This window comes from Agelaius phoeniceus, chromosome 4 (genome assembly GCF_051311805.1).
Source record: "Agelaius phoeniceus isolate bAgePho1 chromosome 4, bAgePho1.hap1, whole genome shotgun sequence".
NCBI classification, from domain to species: Eukaryota; Metazoa; Chordata; class Aves; order Passeriformes; family Icteridae; genus Agelaius; species Agelaius phoeniceus.
The window spans coordinates 32,969,616-32,987,686 of record NC_135268.1 but is presented as its reverse complement, the minus strand read 5'-3'; the positions used below and the strand labels follow the sequence as shown (position 1 = coordinate 32,987,686).

The following is an 18,071-nucleotide window of genomic DNA, read 5'->3' as shown; positions in this document are numbered from 1 at the left end:
TTTACGGTATGCTCCAAGTCTGCTTCTCAGAAGACAGCCCAGCTTGGCTGGACAGCTTTCAGTTGCTACTGGAAATATGTCACTTATTAGGAACAGAGGGGTTGTTTATCACTGTCTCAAGGGTTACTTTGGCTGAGGCAAGGAATCAGCTCAGTTATATAATGGAAAGAGCTGGGTCAAAGGATAAGAAATTTATGTAGTGTGTGCTTGAGATTCTGGCAATGCAGACTCAGTTTCTCTCTTGTATGTCTTGAGCATATCATGGTTATATAGCCCTCCAAAAAATATATATATGGCTGTATAGGTCCCCCATTCATCCCCAAAACAACCTTAGAACTACGGGGGCTGAAGTCAAAAATTTAAGAAACTCTCCCAAAACTTCTCAATCAAAAAACGAGATTTGTTTAAATTATTTCTTTTGCCCTCCTGATATCCAGTTAGCATTCAGTGTTGTTACCCAGACCCGCCACATAGCCACATTTCCAGTCCTGTAGCAAACTAGAAATGCCATCTCTAGCAAAGATGTATATGAGTGCTGAACATCATCAGTCCTTTTAGTCCTCACCAACATTAACAGGGAATACTCCCTAACATAATCTCACTTCTGGTTTCTGGTGAAACAGCAAAAAGGAACCCAATCCTATCTGCTTTACTACAGTTACTTTACTTTGTAACTGTCCCTGGCTTGTTGCAGTACCACAAGGCAGTGCAACAAGCCAGGGACAGTTACAAAGAGTTGAACCTATGTTTCCATCTGCTTATGTAACTGTTAGATGTCCCAGTTCAGGGTAACCAAAACAACTTCTAGTACAAAAAACCCAAAATAAACAATGCCAAGGAAGCAAAGAAAAAAAAAAAAAGAAGTATTCAGAGACTTTTAAAACCCCCCTCTCAGTGTTTTAGTTCCCACTACCAAAGGCATCCTTTAGACGAAATGTTTAACCAAGCACCAAGTTTTAAAGCACAAACCCAATTACCATAATAACATCCCAGTGAACACATACGGGTAAGTCAGCATCTCGCCCTAATTGCCAAACACACAAACTGAGTCCGGACGGCGGTGGTGACCTCGGGTCCTGCTGGGGGAACGGCGGAGGGAGCCCCCTTGGTGGGGCACACGGGGCAGGAGGAGCCCCCCTCCCCCGGTTCCCTCCCCAGCACCTGTTGCGCCGCCACTTGGCCGCTGCAGAGGGGGCAGCGGCGGGGGCCGCCCGCCGGCCTCCTTCTTCCCACCGACAACTTCCCGGGGCGTAAACGGCCGCGCCAGGTGCCGCCCTCGCCGTGATGGGACGGCGGGCGTGGGAGGGAGAGAGAGAGAGAGGGAGGGAGGGGGAGCCGGCAGGCAGGGCCCGGGCTGGCAGCGCTGGTGCCGAGCTGCGGGCGAGGAGGGCAGCGCTGGAGCGAGAGCGCGGGCTGCCCGCCCCCCGCCCGCCCCCGCTGCCGCCTGACAGGTGCGCGCTCCTCCGCGCCGGCCCCGCACCGGCCCCGGCTCCGCCGACCCCCGCCCGCCGCGGCCACGGATTGTTTAGTCCTTGGGAAGTTGGTCTGGGTCCAGATTTTCCTTTGATCCTTTTTTTCTTTTTTTTTTTTTTTTTTTTCTTTTTAAGAGAGAGGGGGGAAAAAAAAGCCAAAGGAAAACAAAACCTGGAGACACAGAAAAGGGCTCTAGGAAAAAGTTTTGGATGGGATTATGTGGAAACTACCCTGCAATTCTCCGCTGCCAGAGCAGGCTCAGTGCTGCCTTCTCCCCAGCGGCGCAGCCCGCGCCGGGCGCTGCTGAGAGACGCCCGGGCCTCGGTGCCGCGCCGCCAGTGCCTGCTGTGCCGGAGCCCCTCGCCCCGCCGGCCCAATGCTCCTCCTCGGGCTGCTCCTGCTGACATCTGCCCTGGCCGGCCGGAGGCAGGGGGCCGTCGCCGAGTCCGATCTCAGCAGCAAGTTCGCCTTCTCCGGCGCCAAGGAGCAGAACGGTAAGGAGCCGCAGCGCCCGCCGCTGCGCAGCCCGGGGCAGGGCGGGGGCGGGCGCCCGGCCGGCGCGGAGCGGAGCGGAGCAGCCCGCTCGGCTCCTCTCCTCCCGGCTCCTCTCCCCCTCGGGGCGGTGGGCGCGGGGGCAGCGCGGCTCTGCCCGCCGGCTCCGGGTGAAAGGGCAGCGGCTCGGCGGCCGCGGGGGGAGCCCGGCGGCTCCCTCTTCTGCGGTGCTTGAGGTGCAAAACGTGTCCCCTTCCCGTCCACCGCCTCGCCCTGCTAAAAAACCAAACAAACTGAAAAACAGCAAGCTAAACCCAGCAACGACCCGCGCACCTTTGTACCCCAAATGCTTCGCTCTCGGGGGGTGGGTTTTTGTGTCTGCGCGTGAATGAGTGGTGTTTTGTACGGGCTGGAAACGAGCTAATCCTGCATAGGAAATGAGAATTACTTTCAACTTTCAAGTGTACCTGAAATGTTTAGAAAACTCTCAAATGCAAGTTCCCCTGGGCTGGGGCTGCGCAGAGCTGGAGAAAGACTCCTTTCATACAGCAAGGGCAGCTTCGGGGTGTGTAATTTGCTTAGCCTCTGAACTCCATATGATTTACATTATTCAGATTTTTAAGCGCCTTTCCTCTTGATCTGCTATTATGAAGTCATTTTAAAGAATACTTTACAAACTGTAACGTTATATACTGCATGAAACCACACTTACTGTAGAATATCTGAAATTAAGGCTGTTTGCATACATTCGTGGAAACCCTGGTGTTTAATGTACGGGGCGGGGGGCGGTGTGTTTGAAAAATTTAGTACTTAGCATGTCAGCTAGAACAAGCTTTCTCCCTGGGCACAAACCAACACAAAAGGCCAAGCTGGGAGCTCTCAAAACTCTCTGAACTGTAATGAAATAAAGCAGAAACGCAGATTCAAGGCTAATTCAATTCTCTCAACTTTGAACTTGGGACTCCCTAGATAAAAGTATTCTATGTTATATCTTCTAATAGAAGCAAAGTTTCAGAGACCTCTGCGAGTGTTCTTTGAGTGGGTAGAATATGCAGTGCACTAACAAATTTAAAAGGGGGAGATTAATACTGCTGTGGCCTGTTAATGTGATGATATATGGCACCTGCAGACTGCCGGAGCTGCTGATCAAAGAGCAGTGTGGGGATCAATCTCTAATCAGAGCAACTGTGAAGGGCCAGAGGAAAGTGATCAAAAGACTTAGAGACCGGGCTATTCTGACAGGAAACCAATCAGACTTTGTGCACAGTACAGGAAATTATCTGCTCTGTGTGAGAAATCACTTACTTTCTCCCCCTTCCTATCCTACCTGGAGTTTAGAGGCTTTAGGGCACCACTTTGTGACAAAATGGGCTTGGCAATTATATACCAATGTCTCGTGCTGTTATGCTGCCTTCTCTTAAATTTGCATGGTGTGCATATGGAGCTTATCAACACTCAGAGTATTGTCATTGCTTTGCTTTAACTTTGTCAGGACTGGCAAGAAACCTGCTATGCTGTCAGTCTCCTCTAAAAGGTTTGTTCCAGGATTCCAGGATAATGCAGCTGGGCCCTGAAAGGCCTCCAGGGTGCAACAATGGGAGCACAACAGTGTAAAAAGTAGATCACACAGCACGGAAGCAAAAGTGGTGTAAATAGGTGTAAGTATATGTGACAGTGCAAGCTAGATTCTGTTTACATATATCAGAAATGCAGCTGCCTTAAGTCAGGCTTCAACTGATTTGCAATGAAATTTGGCATGCTCTAAGATACACTCACTATGTCTTAGAACAACTTAGAACAACTGCAAAGCCAGGGGAAATTTTATTGAAAAAAAAAGTGCCCTGAAACTGTATTATGTGGTAGTTTATACTCAGAACTGTCCAGATTCCTCTTGTAGCTTACTTTAAGTTTGCTTTACAGTTGTTGAATTGCAAAACTTAAAAAAATTAGCACAAGTTTAGGTATAGTTAAGTACCAACCTCTGACTTTTTTTAACTGATTTTAATTATTTGGGGGATCAGTAACACTAGTCCAACCAGTTCTTACTTGATTTAATTAGAGTGATTTTTACACTCTGCTGCAATCTAAAGATTGTATAGCTTTTAGCTAGAGGCAGGTTAAAACTCCCTGGAGTATGAGAATGAGATATTGCTGTTCATGTGCCAAATAATCTCTGGTCAGGAGAAAGGGAGATTTTTTTACCCACACAGTCTACAAATAAAAATCTGTCCTCAACTTGTAAAACTGCTAAGTGGCCAAGAAGTTTTGCAGTGGAATGGATTACAGTGTTACTCAGCTGCACACAAGGGTGCTATAGCTATTGCTTCAAGGTGATGCTGAAGATGCCTGTGACCAGTTATTAATTCAGTGGGACTACTTGTGTTTCAAAGGATGAAGCACGTGCTTAAGGATTAACTAATATTTACTTATTTAATAGCTGAATTATATTAACTTCAAAATTGCATTTTGACTCATTTACTAATGGATTGCATAAGAAGCTCTCTTAGTTTTGCTGCATAGTGAATATTATTTTGGGAAGCAATTTCCTAGTATAAATATTTTTTGCAATTGTAAATTAAATATTTTAGAACACAGTGTTTTGCTGGTACCTCCTGGAAATTCACTGTGTTGGTTGTTGTGGGGCCAGTGTAGCTCCATTTGAAACCACTAAAAACTACCTCCATGTTTTTATTTGCCTGCCCTCTGTCATAGTGAGATTTTCTTTTAACAGGTTTTATTTGTAACTCTGCCTGACAGCAAGGGATTTTATGTGATTCCTGTGAAAAACTCTTATTTATATATAATGTTTTTATTTTATTCCACTGAGTAAATAATCATCTGGAGGATCAAAGAAGTTTATGCAACAGTTTTCTGGAAAGTAAAGTAGTAGTAAATGGTGCATGTAGTGAGGGCTCCCGTTTATCTGGGTGGATTTCATTTCTACAATTCTTTGTTAGATTGTGCTTTGAAATGTTTTTCATACTTAGGTGGCTTTATCGTTTCTCTTATGGCTCTTTGAGGTATTTATCACAAATTTTCCATATTGAAGCAAAGAATCAAGAAAACTTGAATGCTCAGTTTCTTTTAAATCACAAAACTGAATGTCTTATATTGAATTTGATTAATTGGATGGTTAACTTCTAGTTTCTTCATTTCTATCTACTTTTGACATAGTATTTCATGGTGTTTCTGTAGCTTCAGAAATGTCTGAGGGGGCTGTTGGTAGGTTGAGTACTGTGAATGACTTAATTCTAGTGACTTAACCCTGTTAGTCTTGAGTGCACCTGCTTATGTGATGTTATTAGCTTAATCTGGATTTGATTACAACATGAGATGGCAGGAGAATCTATTTTCTTGGCTGCCTTAGAACAAGGTGCAATAAATGTTTAAAGTAATTTTGCTAAACTATCAGCTGTTATGTTTTCTATGAGAAATATGAATGTATCTATAGAAAATAATGTAAAAACTACTGTTGGATGCCATAAGCAATAATGTGTACATTTTATGTGGTGTGTACATTTCAAGTGTGGTACTGAATGACTTCAGCAGGCCGAGAACCTGAGGTCAGTTAGAAACTCACCAGGACTGATTTTCCTGCAGTCAGTTCCAAGTATGAATGAACTGCAGTAAACAGAATTGGTGAAGAACATCTTAGAAAACTGAAGCACTTCATTTCTGCAAATTCTGCAGCACAGGTAATGTGTCAGTCATGATCTGTCTTTTCACAGATCTCAAAAGGAATTAAGTAGGTTTTCTTCTTCCTTCACATGAATGGAAACCTCTAATAATAAGTTTCACGAACTGAACACTTCATAATCTATTTCTTAAATCTTCTGAAATGGGAAAGATTCATGTAGCTTAAAAAAACCAAACCCAAAAGTGTGTCCTTGAGACAGAGTTTGAAACTTGCATATTTCAGGCCATCCTTGGGAAAAGTTGGTGGATGCAGCTGGAACTGAGTGAGTAGCTGAAGTGCCAGAGGAAGATTTTCTCATCACCTCGATGTGTGTGTGGCCTGCCACACCTACTCTGAACCACAGAGAGGATTCCCTGATTTGTCTGTGTCCAAAGAGAGCTCCCAGTTAATCCAGGGAGTGGGACAGCATCACAAAAAAGGGATTCTGATTAAGTTCCTTTAACTTGGGCTGAACATCAGGAAAATGTCTGGATGTCCAAGTGATGCAGCACATTGAATCCTTACAGACAGGAGTGTAATGTGCTGCATCACTTGGATATCCAGGTAACAGCTGTATTGCCTTTTGCTTGAAAGCAGAAATAAAATTTGATTGCAAAATTTTCTCTTACAACAGAAGATACTTTGTCATGGTTTGATGCCATTTCCACTGGCTCATGTTGAAGTGAAGAGTGCCAGCACAGCCTATTGACTGCTGCTGGCTGGCAAAAATTGTCTTAGTTTTGAGAAGATAAGGAAGAATAATAGATATCATAGTTTTGAGAAGATAAGGAAGAATAATAGATATCATCTATTATTCTATGTGTCATCTAAAGGGAAGCTTGATAGCGATGCAATTTTTTTCGAGTCAAAGTTATTTCTGCCTAGTCCAAGGCTTGTTTTGAAATGTTTTAAAGCTGTTTTCCTGGAAAGTAATGAGTTACAGCACATCCTCTTGTGACTTTAAGCAGAAGATTGTGGCAAATTAGAGAAGCTGTTCAACATAACAACAAATTGCAGAGGAAGAAAGTTTTTAAAAAGGGTTTTTTTGTGTTTGTAGTTGACTTCTGGCATATTGTTTCCCATTCAGCAGAGTGATGCTTGGGACTTCTCCTTAGGCCTGTTGCTTCTCTCAGTTTCTACTGTTAGGTAAAATAAGGGTTTTAAAAGCACAGACTTTTTACTCCTTGTCTCAAATATGTAGTCATTCCAACCTGTCCATATATTTCTTTAGGGCTGGAATGGAATTTAGTGTAAAATCTTATTTTTGCATTAACTAGTTCTTATTAAGTTTGTAGATTGGACTTCAAAGCTTTATGTCATGCTGTTTGGGGGCTTTTTAGTTTGTCTGTCAGTCAGAGTTTTATAATGGAGAAGAAACATGAGGCATACCTTGAGTAGGGGACAGCTGTATTGCCAAAGAGCTTATGTTCAACTTTGTCTTCCCATAAACATAATGTCTTTTATATCTTAGAGCTTTTTCCAGACCCTTTGAGTCTTAATATTTACATAGTTGACATGTAATAGCAAAGTACTGGTTTACATCATACAGCAGGGGTTGTGAATTATAGCAGCGGTTTTGGGGGTTTCTGTCTCTGTTGGGTGGTTGCTGCTTTTGGTTTTTGCTATGTCTGGCAGTTCCTGGTTACTAGAAAGAGGATGTGCTGAGCAAGCCCACTTCCCTTATTGGGAAATGAGCCTCTTCAATTGCTTTGTAGATAGCTCTTAGCTTTGAGAGAGAGCCCTGCCTTTGCTTTTTAGTCCCAAAGAGCACACCATGGGAAATACGCTTCTTGGTGTGTAAGCGCCTTAAGAATTGGCCTGTACACATGTAGTCTTTTAGTAGAAACCAGTGTGATTTAGAAAAAGTTACTGGAACAGAAAGGAAACAGAGCTTACACATAGAAACATAGTTATTTTAGTGGTACTTAAGTATCTGTATGAGTGCTTTGTTATTTCAGAGTTTCTGAGAAATGAATTGCATGTTAAGACTTTCTCAGCCCTGTCATTCCCTTTTGGGAAGAACTTTTTCAGCTTGTGTTTGAATGTGAAATACTTTTATTTAAGTAGGTAAGTGAAAATTTGTAATGTGTTATTGTGAAGCTAAAATATCAATTGGTGTTTTGAAGGGGCTTTCTTAGACTGTAGGATGTTATTTTAAGGTGACAATGCCTGGAAAATTTGTTCCTGACTCTGTCCGTCCTAGCCTTAGGATTCATCTGTCTTCTGATCACCTCTTTTTGGCATCATTCTACTGAGATTTTTCAAAGAAATCTTCAGTGTTACATTGGGCTATTTGTGTTTATTTTAATGATTCTACAGCATACCAAGCAGTCTTCTTGTGTGTGAAGATACCTCATCTTTACAAAGCACGTGTACAATAATAATTCACTACATTTCCATGACTTATTCAGTTTCCACAGCAGTTGTTTGGCTGGGTGACAAAAGGCAGTGTTCTGGATGCTCTGGGAGAAAGTCTTACACACAGAGTATAAGAACTATTAAAAAACTAGTATAAACAAAGGAGAAAGCCCAGCTAATTCCTCAATCTCCTGCAAGCCTTCTGCATTAGGGTTTGCAAGTGCTGTTTTTTTTTCTGATCTTAATTAGTTTTCTTCCAGCTATTCCATCTTTGCTGAGCATGCCCTCAGTGTTGGACTTTGGTGTTCTCCCTGCATAGGCATGACCTCATGTTTGCCCTGGGCTCAGAGCCTGCTTGGCCTCTTGCCACAAGTGCTGTGAGTGTCTGCCACCCCCAAGCCATGGCAACGTGCTCTCACCTTTGCTGACCAGACCCTCATGTGAGCTGGCTGCAGCTGATGTTAAAAGAACTCCTCAGCTGTTTAGCTAAGTCTCTTTGAGCCACTGGATTATTATTCTCATTCTCTCTCTCAGCCAATTTAAGACTATTCAGGTTAACTCTGCAGTCAGGACCTTCACAGTGACGGTTGCTGCTTTTGTTTTCGGAATTTTATTTTCTTTCTTCCATTTTTACATGCAGGTGTTTGGAGCTGGGGAAAGAGGATATCAATTTAACTCCCTTTAATATAGTACAGGCAGAAAGAGAAACAAAATAAGAAAATTTTCAAAGGTTATTTTCCATGAAGTGGCCTCCTTTTGTACTACTGAGAATGAGATTTACAAGGGAATAATCAAGAACATCTTCTTTTTTTCCTTCGGCAATGTGCCTTTTAGTGAATTAATCCTCATAAATTATTCATTAAACTTGCCATTTTGTGGTAAATTCATTCAAGGTATCATTATAAACATGGGTGTTTTAAGGAGATTCTTCTAGGCTGAAGGTCACTTCTGTTCCTACCTCCCTAAAAGCCCAAAACACTGAAATTTCTCATTGAATTAGTTAAAACTGGTTATTAACTGCATCAAAACAGCATGCAGGCATGGCTTAGTTTGATCACTGTTGTGCTGATTTCTCCCCATGAAGTGGAGGGTACCACTGATCCTGAATAAAGCTTGCTAAAGGCAGGCGGGCCGGGGCATTCCTTTGGTCATGCATTATGACTGGAATTAAAAATCTTTGGTTTTAATTTTTTAGGGCTTGGTGTTCCTAGATGAGCAGTGCTGTTGATTGGGTACCTATGCTAATATGTTCCCTGGATACAACAATACTACTAAAGGAAAGCAGGGGAGGTCTTCCTAGTTTCAGCACATATCTGGCATAGCCAGTGATAATTTTGGCTACTGGATTCCTTATCACCCATATCTGTCTTTTATTGGAACCTTAATCTGTCTGTCTCAGAAAAAGCAAAGGTTGTCTTGGGAAGAGGAAACAATGCTGCTTGTGTTTTCTGTACAGTTAATTCATTTTTACATTGCTGCTGCTGTAGTATTCTTATTATGAATTGGCAATAAATCATGTAAGAAGGTGGGTGGGGGGGCAAGGAGTTAAATGCTGCAGTTAATTAGGGAATTGGTCCTGTAATCTGATAAATGGGTTTCAAACTAGGTTCAAACAGTAAAAGGTAAAAGAGTGGTGCCCTTTTCATAGTTTCAATATTCTACATCTTCAAACCATTATTCAGCTTGGCACATATCAGCAAAGTTGTAAGTTTCTGTGTGTGTAAAATACTAGGGAGTGTCATGTTTGAAGAGTAGTTTACACTGGAAAAATGATTTTGGAGATGCTCTTAGCACACCTTCCCTGTCAATCTGTAGCTCCTAATTTCTCCATGCCTCTTTTCAGCATTATTTGTTTAGAAGCACTTGAAGTGGAAAGTGACCTTGCTGGAAGAGGTACTTATTTCTGAATAAATGCACAGTATCACTTGTTTCAGTTGTTATCTTTAGTTAATCTTTTTCACAAAACTCAGTTGCCCAGTCTTTTACTAAACTGTTATCTAGGGAGCTTCATTGGATGAGCTATTGTATGATAGCAGCTGGAATATCTAAGTTTGATTATATTTTCTATTTCATTACTTTTTCTCCCCCAGTGTAATTCTCTGTGTAACCACCCAGCTGTGCTCACCCTTGTTCCAAACAATCCAAGTCCTAGGGGCTCTGAGTTCCTCCTTGGATTGACAAGGAAACCAGCACTCACTTTATGCAATAGTTAAACATTAAAAAAGACATATGGCTCAGGAAATTCTTTTGCTGTGTGTGAAGGTATGGCATTTCCAAACTGGAAGTGTTCTAACTATTCCACCGGTAGTGGAGAGTTATATGAGGCCACTTCCATCTGCAGAGAATCTGTTTCACTTGCTTGTGGTTCTGGGGCTCATTCAAATGCTCTAAAACAAAATAAAAGGAATGGATGTAATAACTTCTTTATGGAAAAGTCATAAAAAGCTACAGAGCCATGTAAACAAATTGGGTCATTTACAAGATGTTTAAGTGATGGATATTCAGTCCAAATTCAAAGGTGTGGATTAGGTTTTTACAGTCCTTTTGACTGAATTTTGCCCTCAACAAGATTTTCTTTTTCTGTCAGGAATGCCTTTGACACTGCAGATGACAAATTTTCAGAAAGTGTTTTCAAACATTTCAGTGCATTCAGAGTAAAGCCAAGATGTAGGAGAACAATTCAGTACTGTGATTTGTTATTTTTTCTAGGTGAATGGGGAGCCTTTCTTAATCTTCATGGTTACGCTGTGAAGCTGTAGTGGAACTTTGTAGTATTCCCAGGGAAAATCAACTAAAAGAGTTTCCCTTCTGGATTCAAACATGCCTGAACTAATTACAAAGCAACCATTTTGGCTCTCTGCTGTGTCAGTATAAATAGGTTTGCCCAGAACAGCAGTGACTGTGATCCAAGCTAAGCTGTGTTAGTCACAGAAACGTGTGTCGTATCTCATTGAAGCACTGAATATCTTATCCATGGTGTGTCACCTCACAAGGCCCTTCTGAGTTTATCACTTGTTGGAGAGGAGTGAAAAATGTGATAACTACAATTGAAGATGCATTCTATGGGTCATTTATTTGTTTTGATATAAATACAAGCCTAAGGATGGACTATTTTCTCACATTTGGGGGAGGGATATTGGTGCAAGCTACTGTGGGGTGCTTCTCATGAGATGAGCTTGCTCTCTGACTCCCAAAGCAACTTCAGTTACCTTTCATAACTCTTCATGCACTCAAATCTGCAGATCATTTCAGCATAACTTTGCTAAGCACAAGTCTGGAGTGAAGCTCCCTATGTGTATGTACAGTGCTAAATAATGAACTGTTGATGTATCTCTTTTGTGCTTGATAATGTACCTGCGACACTAACAGCTCTTACCTGGAAAATGTGTATGTGTGGTTATGCAGCATTTGAAGAAGTCCTTCAGAAAGTGATTTGAATTAATGTTGCATCAGACAGTGTCAAGTGTAAAAGGTTTATATGTATATTGTTGACAATTCATGTTTCAAAAGTAAATATCTTACTATTTTAAGGCTTCCATCTACTTAGTCTTACTACTTAGTCGGTCTGTTGTTACACAGGGAGGTTCATACCTACCAACATTTCTGTTGCTTGTGAAAGTATAATGGATCTGAAAGGGAGGTAAAACCTCTTAACTGGCAGCTAACAAGTAATGGCTCCAAAACAAACATGATCTCTATAAAAGGATATTAAACAACTGGATTTGACCTTGCCTATTATTTTAAAATATGGCTAAAGACTCTTGATAGCCTTGCTTTCTTTGTGTCATTCAAAAATCCCAGGCCCAAGGTGCTCTGCATTTTTTGTAGGCAGAATGGAGTCTAAAACTTTAAATACTCTAAAAATTTCTGCTAAGCATTCACTATATTTCTCACAGTACTTGCTGTATGAGTACTTATGAGAAGTCCCAAAGTACTTGCCCATAGTGCTAATGCAGCCTTGAGTTCCTTTTGAAATGGAGATTGAATTTGTGTCATTTGAGTCTTTCAGCAATCCTTATCTATCTGCAAAAGAGCCTTTCTAAAAATTGGCCTAAGAGGCTGTGAACAGCCTATTTTTCCTTTTGTTTCTTCCTTGGGAATCTTTATTCTATACCTGTTCTCAGTACCTGCAAGAACTGGTATGTGTGTAGTTCTGGCATAGAGTTTGAGTTCGATAATTTTGATTTGGAGAGAGACTACTGAGATTGTCTTTGATATTACCTAACACCTCAAGAATGCCACACCTCGGCAGAGTATGACAGTAAAGAGAGCTCTGTTGCTTAAATACCTACCCGATTTGCAAAATTTTCATATTGCTTGTGGGGAAAAAGATGGTTTTGTATGGTTGTCAAGTAGAAAGATAAGCATGTTTCCAAAGCGTGTGCCTGCCTTATCAGCAAGAATCTTACAAAACTCTGATGGGCCTCATTTGTCAAGATGCGTGTGGAGGTTGGTGTAGGGGTAATACCCAATGAAGTAGCAGTGAAATGTTTCCAAATTGTTATTGCTTTCAACATAATTAAAAGAAATGAAATGAAAACTCTGTAGTTTGAAAGAAAGCAAGAATCTGAGAACCTCTTGTTTTAAGTTGGCTTGGGCAAGCAATGATGAATATTGGAGCTAAAAGTATTTTGAATGAATTTAAGGTGGGCTATCAGTGTGTTAATAGGTCCTAAAACATTCAATAAATGATGTAGAGTTTAAATAGTAATCTTTTATGTTTACATGGAGATCAACTAATGCTGGGTAACATGAAAATATTTACATTTTATTTTCATGTTTTTGGGTTTGGGAAGAATGGAATCTTCTCTGTTCTTCTGCATGTCAACTGTTCTTAAAATAATTTAATTCCAGGCAATAGTGGCTGTTGAACATGTGTATCATCAGCCCCAGCCAAGCTGCACATTGAGCTCTCTGCTCCACAGAGGGATAATGTGTGGCTGCAGAGGGTTCACAGCATCTGGTTTTGGAATTTGTGTGTACCCAGATGTTGCTACTGACTACAGAATGTAGGGGCTATTGGTTTCTCAGTCCTTATTCCTTAGCCCTATTCTAGGATCTTCAAAAAGAACTTTTTAATAGGTAGGAGTTTTTTTGTTTGGCTTTTTTAGTGGTTTTTATTTTAATTTTTCAAGTGCATGATCATGTATTTATTAATAACTAATTTATTAAAAACAATTTTTTTATTGCTGTCTCTACTGCATTCCCTTGGCTGATTTAAGACTTCGGAGTCAACTAAAATATAATTATTTTCAGAGGTAGCTGGTTTTTCTCAGTTGCATTTTTCCTTTCCATTGTTTTGCTGAATATTCACTACTTTCAAGCTCAAAGTATACTCTAAAAGATAGCTTGTAACATACTTAAATAAAAGCAAGCTGTTATCAAAAATACTAATTTCTGTCCCTGCTTTAGTCAAATCCTTAATATAAAAGCAGTTCTAAAGTTGCTAATTGCTATAAAGTATGCTATTATATCTACTAGCAATTTCTTATGTGTATATTATTTTTTATATAAATAGTGTGTTACCAGCTGACTAACTCTAATACCTGAACTTCCCCACTGACAGTACTTTGGATTGGATAGATGTAAAAGATGCAAAGATATATTGTGGAGTTGTTCCCTAAGATACACAAAACAGCTTGACCTTGAATGAGGAATTCCATTGAAGTTTCAAGTGATTTGATCTAGTTAGAATGAAAAAATTACATGATGCAAGTTTGCAAGATCAAGACCTTGTCTTTAATTCAAAGCCTGGAAAAGGGAAACATCTTGATGACTTTTTCAGATTTTTGATTGTGTCCATTAAATGCGAAATAAAACTCAGCAATTGTGTTCATGTTTGCTATGGTGGCTGTGCCTGTCTAGCTATAAAAATCATTTACTGCATCTGAATTACTTCTTATCTGAAAAAAATCCCAACTAATAATGGTTAAAGTGTAATAAAGTTTATTTATGTAAAATAGTATTAGAAAGATAAAAGCTAGTCATGCTTTCATATTTTAAGTTTTACTTTCTTTTATAGCTCTCTTATACTCAGTAAGCTAATCCAAGCTGTATGCTGAACAACAGGATTTCTACTCCATTTACAGTAAAATGCTAATAGACAGATATGAATATCTGTGCTCTTGTTAAAAATTTGATAAAAACAGTAACAAAACCCCCATGCTTCTGCCTCTGTGGCGAGGGAGAAATGCTCTATTTTGCAGTTTGCAGAATAGTTGAACAACATCGAGTGCCTTAAAGCATAAGGAAATGGTATATGTCAAGAGGTAAAGACAAAACTGTGAAAGAAGTCTGTAATGAAAGTTAACAAGAGAAGAAACCAAGATGCTGGGACAACACTGCATGGAAATTGTTTTTCTCTGTATCTTTTTTTCCTTTCTGTAGTAGAAGAATGAACAAAAGGGCTCCATCATCGCAGCTCTTCTTTGATGATTACTGAATGAGGTTAATTATTTTTTTCATCCTGTTGTGCATGAGGAACCTGTTTGATACTTCTAGATTGTTATCACCTGATTCTTCCATCAGGTACAGGTATTTAAAAGAGGAGTTTGGAAGATTTTTTTACTGGTATAGGACATGAAGCTGTAAACAGCAAAGACAGTGATCAGTTGATAAACACTGCAATATACTGGCTTGGTTTGTCCTCAGCATTAATGGCAGCTCTTTTTAATGGACTGTTCCCCAAAACATAGGGTGGGTATGGTGGTGGTGCTTTAAACATGTAGGTCATCAGGGCTCATATCCCAGGGAGTGAAGAGAGAAACTTTTTTTCAGCTGTTACAATTTTTTCATGCTAAAACATTTTTCAGTGTCATGTAAGCATTTATATGTCTGATGAACTACAAATAAAGTAGCAGATGCTTAGGCTTTTTATCAATATTGGATTCATAACATGAGCAATCTCTATTTTCCTGTGGTTTTTTTTCTGGTGCACCAAAATTAAGAGATTAAGAGATCAGACATGGCCTTTCAAATTGCTTGTCTTCTGTGTGGCCAGTAAGTGTGGCTTTCAGGAATGGCTTTGTACCAATACTTGTCATTATTTTAAACAAGAGGAAATTATAATACTTCTAAAAATCAAGACCAAAGCATTTAGAAAATGAAGCCTCATGGCAATTAGGAAATCATAGGTCTCTCTGAAAATTATCAATATATTTACTTTTCTGGCATGTGCTTATGCTGCTACAGGGAACTTGATCCTGAAAGCCAGAGGATAGAATGTAACAAACTGCTCAGTGGTGCCTTGGTGCCAATATAGATTCACTGCAACCTTTTTTTTTTTTTTTGTTATTCCTGACACTTTTTTAAACAAATGATTTCATAATGCCTGAAATGTTTCTGAGAATAAATAAAATTGCATCCAAGGCTTCCCTTCTTCCCTTCTTCTGGATTTTTTTTTTTTTTTTTTGGTATTTGTGGATGTGTGTGTTTTGGAAGTTTTTTTTAAAATAAACTGAGCCCTAAGGAAAAAGTGTGCAAACCAGACAGTGGTGAGAGGGTTCCTGTTTGATTAGAAAGGTCAGCATCTTGCACCTGGCAAAAACATTTTGATCAGAAATGTGTATTTATATATGGATGGGGAAAACAGCAGGAAGAGGAGCTTTGGTAATTTCTCTGCCTGTGAACAGCCCTGGAGCCTCTGGAACCACCTTTAGCAGAAATAAGAATTATAATGGTGGGCATTGGGCATTGAGTGCTCAGCTGGCATCTGTTTTGTCACAGTTAGAAGGGGCTAGAAGGAAAGATCTTGCATCCTACTGGGGTTCTCTGGGGTGCAGTTCCTGAAGACTGAGCAAAACAAAAAGTCATCAGTTCTTCTGTTCAAGATGACATGATAACAAAGAATGCCCCATAAACACAATGAGATTGTTTGCTCAAAGGACCAAGATGTTTATGTTACTGCTACCTTTGGTAGCAAACAGTAGAGAAGCACCATAAGAAAGATGGTTTAAAAAAAAAGGGCACCCACTAAAATACTATGTCTGGTAAATAATTTTTCTCTAGGTCTTTTCCATGAAAGATATTGATGGCTTTTAGCCAGGTAATGGGAATAAATGCTTTCTCTTCAGTAGAGGAGGAGATGCTGCTAAGATGTTATCTTTTGCAGTTCCATAAATTCTGTGTTTAAAAAGTAGTAATACTATACAGATTTTAAGAATGTCTGTAAGCAAACAAGATCTAATTCAAAGAAACTACTTTCATTCTCTGAAAATGAAAGGTCTGTATTTTGTTTTTAAGGTGGGTACCCTTGTTCTCAAAGTTTTTCCTGCTCTGAAATTTTCTTCAACTCCACAACTGAAGCCTTCTGCATGTAATTCAGCTTCTCTGAATTTTATTCATTTATTGATAGAGTATATGGTACATTGGTTCAAGGTGCAGTATTTTCCCTACTCCATCAAACCTCTATTTGCAAATACCAGTTCAAATAAGCAACATTACATTCAAAAGGATTTCCAGAAAATAACTCTCTAAATAGCTTCAGATAGTTACTTGTCTTTTTTAAGGTAAATATTTCTATGTTGTTAATTTCTGAGGTTATGAATAATTCTGCTTTCTTTTCATAGCTTTCTCATAATTTGCTTTAGAATTTTACCATCTTGATCTCTCTTTAGAGGGTTATCTAATGATGAAGATGCCACCTCCAACAATTGTATTCATATGCGATTTAAATATAAACTTTTCAAGCTGTAGCTCCGTATTAGGCCTAAGGTAGTGTCAACAACTTTGTTGAAGCACTTGCAGAAATCTTCCAGGATCGTGAAAACCTTTCTATTACTGCCTTGAGGCAAAAATGTTGCCAGGGACTTCATTTAATGACGGTCTCTGTGTGTAACACTGTTGTATTTCTTGGTATGATGGCATCACTCGTGTAGTAACAAAGCATGAGCAGTTAGCAGTTGAAAACACAAGGCTGAGCTTCTGTTCTTGTACCTTAGTTGAAATTAGGTTTAGCTACTACCTGAGTGGGCTTTCAGAGAAATACAGAGTGTTAGATGAAGAGGGTTTTCCATCTTAGATGTGCTGGTCTTCCATCTTTGTTGGTACTGGAGGGGACATGAAGGCTCTTCTTTAATTGTTTGTGAGGATTTTGTTGCTTGGTTTGTTATGTTTTTGCCTTTCCCCATTCATGCTGGAGGGTTGAGACAGTGACTGATATCCCCTATCACTTGCTGCAGGTTAGCACACTGTTTGACCAAAATGAAATTGGAGAATTGCTTTTGGTCCCCATAAATTCCTTTGTAAACACTAAATTTTCTTGCTCTACAATAATGTCTGTAATTAGAGCAACCTTTTATTAAATACTTTGAGGTTCTTATCTACCATTTGCATCTGTTAAGAATGTAGTTGCTGTTCTGTTGCCCACCTTTATACAACTTTGGATCCGTTTTTAGTATTTTTTTGAGATATTTACATGGAAGATGTGACTAAATAGTAGATCTGTTAAATTCCATTTTTACCTTGGGGAGATTGTAGGAATCAGGGCTTGAAACAGAACTAAAATATTTGAGAAGGAGAAGAGAAATGGAACAGAATCATGGGCAGAAAAAAATTGCAAAGTACACTCAGACATGACTCCTCTTTACCAAGAAAAAAATTAAATAAAAATTATCAGTTTACCTTGTAAATATGGATATTTTTAAAGAAGTAAAACTTAGTGGTAGGTAGCTTTTATAATTAATATTAGGCTGAGGAGAATTTAAGAAAAAATATTGTTGATTGTACTCAAAAAGAAGTGCTTTGTATTTGAGATGAAACAATTTTATTAAAGGTAGGCAAGGCAAGGTAATTAAAGATATGGAATAATATGTGAATTTTGAATATCATCAAATGGTAATGAGGCCAAAAGGAAGAGATAAGGTTAGGTATGATGCTGTGATCTCAAGACTGTAGATTAGAAGAAAGCACTAGTAATGAAACCAGTGTACCAAGGCAATTCCCTGAGAAAGTTCTAGAAGGTAATAGGAGCTATTCCAGGCCAAATTAAAGGTATAGTTGGCTCAGTGTGTTTTGCTTCACAATACCCAGTAAGGAATGTAACAATGATTCCCTGGACTATTCTCCTGCCTTC

The 18,071-nt window shown here is 39.7% G+C and overlaps 1 protein-coding gene across 2 annotated transcripts in view; it reads left to right on the top strand.

Annotated features, from left to right (window-relative positions):
• Positions 1-1,330: 1,330 nt before the first annotated feature.
• PDGFC (platelet derived growth factor C) overlaps positions 1,331-18,071 on the top strand; it is a 123,895-nt gene continuing 107,154 nt past the window's right edge. Inside the window, exons 1-2 of one of the 2 annotated variants that reach the window (XM_077177239.1) lie at positions 1,336-1,451; positions 1,608-1,967. In XM_077177239.1, the coding sequence (XP_077033354.1) occupies positions 1,850-1,967 (118 nt within the window). In that variant the 5' untranslated portion in view covers positions 1,336-1,451; positions 1,608-1,849. Of the gene's footprint in view, positions 1,968-18,071 lie in introns of both variants that reach the window. The other variant, XM_054633336.2, reaches the window with a different exon arrangement.